General features: G+C 45.3%; 2 protein-coding genes and 1 non-coding gene across 3 annotated transcripts; 2 read left to right on the top strand and 1 right to left on the bottom strand.

Annotated features, from left to right (window-relative positions):
- Positions 1-881: 881 nt before the first annotated feature.
- LOC4330890 (DNA-3-methyladenine glycosylase) lies at positions 882-3,090 on the top strand. The gene is made up of 6 exons (XM_015768767.3): positions 882-1,285; positions 1,378-1,449; positions 1,557-1,680; positions 2,342-2,412; positions 2,503-2,560; positions 2,641-3,090. The coding sequence occupies exons 1-6, from the start codon at positions 914-916 to the stop codon at positions 2,802-2,804; spliced, it is 861 nt and encodes a 286-aa protein (XP_015624253.1). The 5' UTR covers positions 882-913; the 3' UTR covers positions 2,805-3,090.
- An 893-nt stretch (positions 3,091-3,983) lies between these two features.
- On the bottom strand, positions 3,984-4,071 carry TRNAS-GCU (transfer RNA serine (anticodon GCU)). The gene has a single exon. It is a non-coding gene; the product is annotated as a tRNA-Ser (tRNA).
- A 1,348-nt stretch (positions 4,072-5,419) lies between these two features.
- LOC4330888 (heat shock 70 kDa protein, mitochondrial) lies at positions 5,420-9,729 on the top strand. Its single transcript, XM_015770528.3, has 6 exons — positions 5,420-5,625; positions 6,886-6,959; positions 7,043-7,121; positions 7,209-7,778; positions 7,891-8,511; positions 8,858-9,729. Exons 1-6 carry the CDS (start codon positions 5,563-5,565, stop codon positions 9,488-9,490), a joined length of 2,040 nt encoding a protein of 679 aa, XP_015626014.1. The 5' UTR covers positions 5,420-5,562; the 3' UTR covers positions 9,491-9,729.
- Positions 9,730-11,378: the final 1,649 nt, after the last annotated feature.

Below are 11,378 nucleotides of genomic sequence, written 5' to 3'. Positions count from 1 at the left end.
GTTTTTCTTGCTAACTGCGAAATAGCCACATCACACGTGACAACTCATGGGTATCAGACATAAATGGCTAACATAAGTCAATACGTTTTTCTACTAACATATTTTTTTTCTAACCTAAACGAATGAGGAAGAAAGATAGATGCTTATAGAGGTGTGCATGACAGTGCAATAACCCTAGTGACATCCCTACGTATCTCTCTGAGATTCCAAGGTTTCACCATATTTTATGATGTAGATTCTCCCACATAGATTACCATGGTCACTTGTCACCGTGATACATTATTCATGCCTAATCGGTAGAGATCAGCAATGGAAAAAAAAGGGTGACCATTCTAACTTTTGTTAGAGACTAATCTCGAATGCTTTTCTCTTGACGTACCCTTTAAAAATGTAAACCTTACATATGCAACCGATATGGATGCCTCTAATAAATATGAACTCAAATACAATACCTGATCAGTCCCAAAATATAAAAACATAGGACCAGATAAGGCCTGTCTAAATTCCTAGTATTAGGAAATATCCTATCCAATTATAGATTCTTATATTTTAGGACAGATAGAGTACAATAAAATGGTGAAGTGTAATATTTATTTCCAAACTGTCAACCATTTGTTTTTTTAAAAAAACACATATGGGTGTGTTCGGCGTTTTCCGCGCGCACGCTTTTCAAACTGCTAAACAATACGTTTTTTTAAAAAAGTTTCTATACGAAAGTTGTTTAAAAAATCAAATTAATCTATTTTTGATAATATTTAATTAATCACGTGCTAATGAATCGTTCCGTTTTCCGTGCGTAATATGAATCCGAACACAGCCATAGTCTAATCGTTGACTTTTTTTTTTTTTTGTAAATACTAATCGCGTGGGCCGGTGAGTTCAGTAGTACTCGTAGTGTATTGCCAATCCATCGATGAAATCCCTTCCTTCCATCTGCACCGTCCATCCCCACGCACACACCCCCACGCCACCGCCGCCGCCGGTCGCCGGAGGGAGCCGGCCATCTCCGATGACCACCACCACCACCTCCGGGGCGCCCACGCCCCCACGCTTCAAGCGATCCCCCCACAGGAAGAAGCGGCAGCCCCGTACCCGCCGCGTCGCCGCCGGAGAGACCATCGCCGCGGGGAAACCACCGCACCCGGCGTGTACGGCGGTGTCGTTGCAGTCGCCGTTTGGGCCCGCATTGCCGCGCGATTTCTTCGAGGTGGACGCGCTTGACCTCGCCCCACGCCTCCTCGGCAAGCTGCTGCGCCGCGACGAAGTCGTCCTCCGCATCACCGAGGTGCTTGTTCTTTCACCTTACCACTCCTACTAATCAGTAATCACTGCGGCCAAGTGCGATTACTGTGGATTTGTTCCTGCGTGTTCCTCCAGGTGGAGGCTTACAGGCCAAATGACTCCGCGTGCCACGGCCGGTTCGGCATCACGGCGAGGACTGCTCCTGTGGTAAGGCCGATGCTTCTCTTGCCTTAAATTCTTCGATAAGCTTAGCAAATTTGGGGGGAGTCTCTTGAACTTCAATGTGGGCTGAAGTTTTCCTTCATCCGGTGTAGTTTGGATCAGGAGGGCATGCGTATGTTTACCTGTGCTATGGACTGCACATGATGCTCAATGTCGTCGCTGACAAGGAGGGAGTTGGAGCTGCTGTTCTGATTCGGTCATGTGCTCCCGTTAGTGGTATGCATTTCCGATTTCTCTCAAGTATTTTGAGCAGTATGCATTTCTGATTTCTCTCAAGTATTTTGAGCATTATGGAGCATCATGTATGATCTGATCAGCTTTTTTCCTGAAGTAACAACAAGTGAACATGACCAAGTTATTTGGGTGACTTACAGTTTATAAACCTCGGCTGCAGTTTCGTTTGGTGCTTGTTTAGTTTAGATCGGAAGATATATACTGTAATCGCAATAATTTTCACTTCTGAAATGTATGTTTCACTTCAGACTTAATGTGATATGAAGTATGCATTAGAGAATATGTTTTACTTAAAGAACACAAGGGAAGTTTACGAGGACGTTGCTGTGTGAGCAAGAGGAAGAGGATATGCGATAATCTTTCCTCACATGTTTCGGCAATTGTTTTTCTTCCGTCTGTCCCTCCTAACTTCAGAAAGTAAAATCTGTTTCTTTGTTTGGACTACTGGAGTTCCAATTTTACAAAAGCAACTATATGCTTAGACCATAGAGCTTATATAAATCATCTGCATTTGGTCATGTAAGAAAAACCCAGTCAGGTTACTAGTTACTGCCAAATGTCTGTTCCTCCTGTAAATTCTATTGTGTAACATCTAGTTTGAGCTTGATGGCATCTTTTCTCATTGTCTTGCAAAATACTGTAGGGCTGGCAACTATTCAGCAGCGTCGAGGCCAGCAGACTGATAAGCCACTTCTACTCACTGGACCAGGAAAGGTTTATGCCTTTCAATACCAAGTTTTGTATTCTGCATCATCACTGTTCCCACACAACTGAATTATAACTGTCTCTGAATGTGTTATTCAGGTTGGTCAAGCTCTGGGGCTTTCCACTGACTGGTCCAACCATCCTCTGTACACACCTGGTATGATTCAGTGATCTCCAACATCGTTCAAAACTGCCAGATCGTATCAACATGTTTTCGCCTGACATTACATGTCTTAGGTGGGTTGGAGGTACTAGACGGGCCAGAACCGGAGAACATTTTGGTTGGCCCCCGTGTAGGCATCGAATACGCATCGCCGGAGCATGTTGCTGCACCATGGAGGTTCGCCGTCGCAGGGACGCCATGGATTAGTGCCCCCAAGAACACTCTCAGACCAAGGTGAGGGCTTGGAGGCTGGACTGCTGGAGGCCTTGGAGGCTGGAGCTTAGTACCAAAGTAAATGGATGTTTGATGTTTTTGTCTTTTGCTAGAGGTGAAGGGTAGCTGCTGCTTGTCCACATTATAGTGCGCCATGTTTGATGTTCAGAAACTCTTAGTTTCATCGACACGGCAGTGTCGGATAGAGATGCAACTATGAAGTCAAATCCACCTGTGTACATGACTTTTGCTTTAGTAGGCCACATTGTCCGGCCAAAAAGAAAAGGCAAAATCAGCAGTCCATTGTGCAAGTATAGTAATGAAACATTAGAGAGCCTAGTGTGCATATCGAGAATTGCCTGCTTTCAAGCCTCAATCTGGATCGTCCATCTTGATCCAGCGGCTTATAGGGGAACAACCAGACGTCTAGCGTTCTAGGTGCCTTCTCGGGCTGAGCTGGGCCAAAGCATAAGGCCAGCAAAAAACCAAAGCGGAATAAGTCCAGCTGTCCCTCATCTTCACGTTGAGTTTAATTGGCATCCCAAAAATCGATATTATAAATCTTCACCCCTTGTATTGCCAGAACCGTCCAAGACAGGTCCAGGGCAGTACAGACAACTGATTCCGCTGATGTGGCATTCTAGTTGATAAAAAGAATTTTTTTAAGAAATAACATACGGAGCTCACATGTAAGTGAGAAGAAAAAAATATGTTGAGCCCACGTATCAGCTCCTACTTCTTTCTCTACTCTTTTTCCTCAACCACGCTCTTTTTCCTCAACCACGCACGCGAGGTCAACAGAGCATGCCAACGATGGGGAGAACATGCCCTCTAGGCCCTCTCTGGGCTAGACCTCAAGTTTCAATCGTTATTATCATGCAAGCGGTGTCGCTCCGGCCTGAACAACTCCACCATAGGAACGCTCCTGGTGTTTGGGTTCAGTGAAAATGGAGGGGGGGGGGGGGGCAATGCAGGGAGGGACCGCGCGACCAAGGGCGCCGTGTACCTTGGCGTTTTCGACGCCGCTTAGCATATCTTGAAGTGGCTCAAGGAGGACCTACTCGCCTGCCACGTTGTGCTGTGGGAGGCCTGCCTCGATGGCACTTGCAAGGAGATGCGTCCCTCTACTGCACCTTCTTGGCCTTCCAAGCCTTCACCCCTTGTCCTCTTCCTCTCCGCATTCATGTCTAAGGAGGCGGTGGGGCGGAAAGAGAGGGATTCGAACCCTCGGTACAAAAAAATTGTACAACGGATTAGCAATCCGCCGCTTTAGTCCACTCAGCCATCTCTCCCCGTTCCAAATCGAAAGGTTTCCGTGATATGACAGAGGCAAGAAATAACGATTGCAAAAAAATCCGTGCTGCGCTCCTGGATCGTATGCCTCGTTTTGTTGCTCTCATCGTTAGCCATGCTCTGGGCGCAGAGGTACAAGGCAGACATGGAGACTAGCGAGGCTGGCCGCCGCCATTGCGAGCTCGATAGGATCCCTGCCTAGAGAAGAGATCCGAGGAGCGGTTTTCCTAATTCGCGCGTACACACGCGTAAGCTTATGTTGCGCGTGTTTCTTGCCCATCCCTTGCACGCGGCCCAAACCCTCACACGACAGTCCATCGTTTCCTTTTTTTTTTTTTTTGCTTTTTTTCGCCTGGGGAGACCACGCGTCGTTACGCATAGGGTTAAAATCAGAATTAAAAAATAATTAACGTCATGATTAGCGCTAGTTTAGGTAATTAGGTTGTATTAGGAAACGTGATTAGTATCGTGATTAGTTTAGATTTTTTCCCCTCTGTATTAGCGTTCGGTTGTTTTATTTGACTTTCCAAATATAATTTAAGACTATATTCTAAATTAAGACTTTCAACTTTAATTCGAAAACTTTTAACTTTTCATCTCAAATTTGAAAAACTTTCAACCTAGATTTGAAAATTTTCAACCGATAATTAAAACTTTCAACCCAGATTTGAAAACTTTCAGGTCAAGATTTAAAATCTTTCAACTTAAAATTAAAAACTTTCAATTCTACATTTGTAAAGAGGTGATTGAAAAAAAAATCGGAAAGAAACGGCGAAAAAAAAGAGAACGTCAAAATCGGGAAAAAAAATGCGAACAGGAAAAAATAAACGGGGCGGGCGGCGGGGGGGGGGGGGGGGGCAGCTAAATTGCTGGCACGAACGCGCGCAGTAGCACCCCCCTCCGAGGAGATAGAGGTGCTCTCCGCGCTAGATCGGCAGGCTGGTGTCCGATTCCCCCATCAGCGTTTGCCTCCTCCTAGTCTCAACCGTTGAGCTTGTGCTGCTGCTTTGTTGACTAGGATGTCACAACAGCCAAACCATCCATATACTGCCATAAAACATGATTTGAAAAGTTTTGTTAAAATGAAGGGTAAAGATTTTCGATATTGTGGTTTAAGGATTACAAGTAAAGACTCGACGTACAGACAAGGAACAATAGATGGACTTATCCCAACCGATCCACCCCCTACCAGGCCGGCCCATTCGTGCGCAGGCCACGCTATCCCATGCGATTCGAGAAGGTTCCACACACACACACGGCCACCCGCATCCGCACCACCCGCAAGCCGCGACGACGTGGCGCCCCACCGCCCAGCCATACATCCATCCCAGCAGGCAGCAGCCCAACAACCAATCCCCACCCTCCTCCGCAAGCCACGCCTCTCCCCAAAGTTCCCCCAATCCCCAATAAGTTCACGCCTCCACACGCCAAAACCAAAACCCTAAACCCCTCCTCGCCTCCCTCCCCTCCCCTCCCCTCCCCGTCCGGCCATGGCGGCGTCGCTGCTTCTCCGAGCCGCCCGCCGGCGAGACCTCGCCTCGCCCCTCGGAACGGTACGCCCCCTCTCCGCCTCCCGTTCCCTAATCTGCCTCCCTCGCGCGTTTGATTTGATGCGGCGATCTGTGATAGCGCGATTTGGTCCTCGCCTGCGGTTTCTTTTGCTTGGATCTGCCCGGATCGAGCCATGGGTGGCTGATTAGTGTCCTTGGTTGGGTTCTCATGTGGCTGTGGTTACTTTTTTTCACGGTGGATTCCTCTACTAGCTGTTGACGTCTTGCTATCTCTTGCTGGCTTGCAGCTACCTATCTGATATGTCATACTGGTTGACCTTTTCGCTATGTTGTTTTAGATTAGATGAGGGATATGTTATCTAGGTGCAAATTCAAATTATGATTTTTTTTCCTTACTGCCGGTGGTATGGATTGGATCCGTGTGCCATTCTCCTTTTGAAATGTTAGATCGTGTATAATTTAGCATGGTGAGTAGAGGACGATGGGAGGGTGGGGTAAGGTAGTTGATTTTCTTGGTCATTCGTCAAGAAGGGGATCGCCTCTCTTCATGTTCCTTAAGCTAGGAGGCACAAGATTGTAACGTCCTGAGTGTCCGGGTGTGATTGCTGCACTTCTTGCATACTTACATAAGACACTTTTGTAAGTACTACGATTCAGTTGGAGCTTCATGCAATCATGCCAATACACTAATGGAAGAACTGGAGCTTTGTTTGTCTAAAGCTTATGGCCACTTGGCCAGATAGCGTTCTGTTTGTTTCCGTAGTATGAATTGAACCGAACCTACGTGGAGCTCTGTGTTAGTATTTCTATTTCATCTTCTATCCGAACCTACGTGGAGCTCTGTGTTAGTATTTCTATATCATCTTCTATCCTGTCAATTTAGTTTGTTCAACATGCGGTTTCTTATCTCTGTCAACATATTGTGTTTACACATTGTGTTTGGTGGGTCTTCTCCCCAAAAAGGGATGGCCCCAAAAAAGGATGGCCTGTAATATCTTTCAGTGATAAACCAGAACCACTCTGGGACCTGGGTTAAGTTAACCCTGAAACTGAAACATATAGGTCTGCCTCTTTTGTCTTGCTCATGCATATAAGTAGTTTTATTTTCTCTTGCTGTTTGAAGAGTACTATTTTGTTTTACACTCCCAGTGTCACCTAGATTAATAATTCCCCTTCTTGTTTCAAGATTACTCTAGATCTGTACACATAGACTATACGAAGGATTGCAGATTCAATCTTAAGCTATGTTTAGCATTTTACATTTTACCTTCTCGATATTTATGAAACTTGTACACCTTTCAGTTGACCGCCAATGCTCAATCGGCATATTCTGCGAATATTTGTTCACAATGGGGTAGTTTTGCAAGAGCTTTCAGGTAATGGTCTAATCTCAGTTTACACACAATCTAGCTAATATGTATGCAGCATGCTCTAACATCTTCATGGTTTTTTTGCCCAGTGTAAAACCAACTGGAAACGAGGTTATTGGAATTGATTTGGGAACAACTAATTCTTGTGTTTCTGTTATGGAGGGAAAGGTGGGTGATCCTGTAGATTCTTCGTTCATCGCTTCACTTCCAGCTTTGCTTGTCAGTTTATTTGATTTAACAAGTTAATGATTGCAGAACCCCAAAGTGATAGAGAATTCAGAAGGCACCAGGACAACACCATCAGTTGTGGCCTTTAATCAGAAGGGAGAGCGACTTGTTGGAACTCCAGCCAAGCGTCAAGCAGTGACCAACCCACAAAACACTTTCTTTGGCACAAAACGTCTGATTGGGAGACGCTTTGAGGATCCACAAACACAGAAAGAGATGAAAATGGTACCATACAAAATTGTGAAGGCTCCAAATGGTGATGCTTGGGTGGAAACAACAGATGGCAAGCAGTACTCACCAAGTCAGATTGGCGCATTTGTTTTGACCAAGATGAAGGAGACTGCTGAATCTTACCTTGGTAAAACTGTTTCAAAGGCCGTGATTACAGTTCCAGCTTATTTTAATGATGCTCAGCGTCAGGCAACCAAGGATGCTGGTCGCATTGCTGGACTTGATGTCCAGAGGATCATCAATGAACCAACTGCTGCTGCTTTGTCTTATGGAACAAACAACAAGGAGGGTTTGATAGCTGTGTTTGACCTGGGAGGAGGTACCTTTGATGTCTCAATTCTTGAAATCTCCAATGGGGTGTTCGAGGTCAGTATTTATGAACTACACACTGATGCTAACTAGTAACTTTATGTACAAAGAAAATGTAGTTACATAATATTCCTTTTTCCTGCTGATTCACTGATTATCTTCTTGTCAGGTCAAAGCAACAAATGGTGACACTTTTCTGGGAGGAGAAGACTTTGATAACACTCTTTTGGAGTTCTTGGTGAGTGAATTCAAGAGGAGTGAAGCTATTGATCTGGCAAAGGACAGGCTGGCTCTGCAGAGGTTACGTGAAGCTGCTGAGAAGGCTAAAATTGAACTCTCATCGACTGCCCAGACCGAGATTAACCTTCCATTCATCACAGCTGATGCTTCTGGAGCTAAACATTTGAACATTACACTTACAAGATCAAAGTTTGAATCTTTGGTGAATAGCCTCATCGAGAGGACCAGAGAGCCATGCAAGAATTGCTTGAAGGATGCTGGTATAACTACCAAGGAGGTTGATGAGGTCCTTCTTGTTGGTGGAATGACAAGAGTTCCAAAAGTGCAGGAAATTGTTTCAGAGATTTTTGGCAAGTCCCCAAGCAAAGGGGTCAACCCAGATGAAGCTGTAGCCATGGGTGCAGCCATACAGGGTGGTATTCTCCGTGGAGATGTAAAGGAGCTGCTTCTCCTTGATGTGACCCCCCTTTCACTTGGTATCGAGACTCTTGGTGGTATCTTCACCAGACTGATTAACCGGAACACTACAATCCCCACGAAGAAAAGTCAGGTTAGCAAGCATCCCAATGGTTAATGACCTAGCATCTAGTTCATTGTCACGTGATTAAATTTTGTTTGTATTTTCATATTGTGGTATAGTAGTAGATTACATAGTGTTGCTCTGTTCTTTATCATGGATTATTTTGTGATTGATCCATGAATACTCTTATATCATGCATTACATGATATACTAACTTCCTGCTTTTTAGCTACGTACTTATTCTTGACCTTGCTGTTTGATTTTATCTGCCAGGACCTTGTTCTTCTATCTGTAGTGATAGATTGCTTGCCACCTCTTTCAAGGGGTTTCCATTTCATATGTTTGACCTCCTTAATTTACTCCATGCATTCTGCAGGTGTTCTCCACTGCTGCTGACAACCAGACACAAGTGGGCATTCGTGTCTTGCAAGGTGAGCGTGAGATGGCGACAGACAACAAGCTTCTTGGTGAGTTTGATCTTGTTGGCATTCCACCAGCGCCAAGAGGTATGCCACAGATCGAGGTCACATTTGACATCGATGCCAATGGAATTGTGACGGTCTCTGCAAAAGACAAGTCTACCGGGAAGGAGCAGCAAATCACCATCCGATCCTCCGGTGGCCTCTCAGAAGCTGAGATTCAGAAGATGGTCCAGGAGGCTGAGCTTCACTCTCAGAAGGATCAGGAGCGGAAAGCCCTCATTGACATCAGAAACAACGCTGACACTACCATTTACAGCGTTGAGAAAAGTCTGGGAGAGTACAGGGACAAGATTCCTGCAGAGGTTGCCACTGAGATTGAGACAGCAATCGCCGATCTCCGCTCTGTGATGACCTCAGATGACATCGAGAAGATCAAGGCCAATATCGAAGCGGCCAACAAGGCTGTTTCAAAGATTGGGCAGCATATGTCTGGTGGTGGTGGTGGCGCAGGCGGTTCAGAGACAGGAGGATCTCAGGGCGGAGGCGAGCAGGCTCCAGAGGCTGAGTACGAGGAGGTCAAGAAGTGAAACCGCATGTGCTAACAGTTGCCCTGCTTTTAGAGATAGCAGCTAGTAGTTTTTTGGAAGAGACCGGGATACTAGGACCTTGCGCGTTGTAATAAGTTTTGTCATACGAAAACACACCTAAGCTCGTAGGCCTGTCTAGTTGGGTTGTAATGCATGACTTGGTTGCATTGGCTCCTTTTGCTTGCGATACATCGCGCAAACTGGACGTGATATTGTGATATTTTTTTTCACCCTGTTCACTCATGAGTACAATGAATCCTGCATGGAAGTGATGCTGCTTCTCTGGCTTCCGCTTGCTTGCTTGTGCTGAGCCTGGTGCTGTTTTGGACTACAAGTCGAGGATCTCGACTCTAAAACAAGTCATTTTAGGTAATCACGGTTCCGTTTTGCACGCCTACTAGTAAATATTATTTTGCTCTGTTTCATGAACTCTCTTTATCTCATGCAATGCATAATACTGATTTCTTTAGTTATTCTTCTACGGTAGAAGTGTAGAACCTTGCTGATTGATAACATGGGCACCGGCACCGTGTATGTAAACACCGAACACAAACGTTCTGCACGTGTGCACGGTTCAAGCGTTTATAGCATCTAGCGCATCTCTTCCCACAAGTCAAGCTGTGCCGAGGCTGGCTGACCATTATTGAGAGAGGCCTTGACCCACTCCGGCCATCGCACATTTGCCTGGCTAACCTCGCCATTGCAAACCGAGTCAAGGTTCAAAGCTAGCTGGAACTCCTGAGCTAGCTGTCTCTGATTCTAATTAAGCTGTCAACTGGCTACTAGTCGGTGCCGGACTTCATGCCGGTGATGATAATTCGGCAGGAATGAAATTAAATGAATTACATGCATGCACGTTCCTCGGTTCCTCCTGCTATTTCCTCCTGAGAAATCGAACCCAATCGAATTGGCACATGGAATGCCGAGTCCAAAGAAGTTTCTGGCGAAAAAAAAAAGGTAAAACGGCTAGAAGATTGTGACATCTGGCTTGGAATTCGGTTGCATTCTGGACAGTCCAAGTATGCATCTAGAAGAGAAGATAAATTTTGATTAGATGAAAGTATGAAACGCCTCGACCAAAAGTTCATCACTTTTCTCTTCCAACTGTTGTTTTCTGGATGATTTGGGTCAATTTCAGCGGTTGATGTTTGTTTCAAAATATTCTGGGTGGGATCTTCCGCGGCGAAAATTAGGTACAGTGACAGGGTCAAACACAAGTGCTACTACGTGTTCATCTTATCTACGTGTTCCAGGATGTAGCTGCAACTGCAAGCGCGGAAAAAGGGTCAGGCGCGGAAACCGTAGGTTAGGAGAGAAAGGTATCGAGGCTGGGAAGGAGAGTGTCAATGGAGATGATGGCAAGAAGCGCACTCAAACCCTTGCAGAAAAGAGGAGGGAAGATAGTGGAACGAGAGAATGCAACCGGGAATAGGAGAATTTACTCTATGCCACTGGATTAATATTGGTACAGTCTTTTCTGTTTCATTAAGGAAAAAGAAAATCTAGCAAGGATTAATGTGACATAACTGTATAAACATTCAGTAAAGAATTTCCGTTTACGAAGAAATGTTGATTAATCGACCAAGGCTTGCAGCAAACGAAACGTGCTCGATCTAATTTGGTAATTACGTCTGTATATTATAAACCAGTAAACCACTGCTTTGATCCCAAGAAAGTGATTACTTTAAAACAAGTAGACGCGATAGGTCATTATCTAGATTCAGGACGCCATGTCAGCGTGCATGTCACCTTTGCTTCCCCTTTCTTCAGATGACAACTTATCCAAGCCATCCAAGCACTCTTAGCAGCCGCATCTCCAGACACAACCGATGTCATCAAGCCCAATAATCAAACACCAAAGCATAAACGACGCCGCATCAGACAAACT

Source organism: Oryza sativa, chromosome 2 (genome assembly GCF_034140825.1).
Source record: "Oryza sativa Japonica Group chromosome 2, ASM3414082v1".
In the NCBI taxonomy this organism is placed as follows: Eukaryota; Viridiplantae; Streptophyta; class Magnoliopsida; order Poales; family Poaceae; genus Oryza; species Oryza sativa.
Note: the sequence above shows the minus strand (reverse complement) of the source record. Positions and strands in the feature narration are given on the sequence as shown.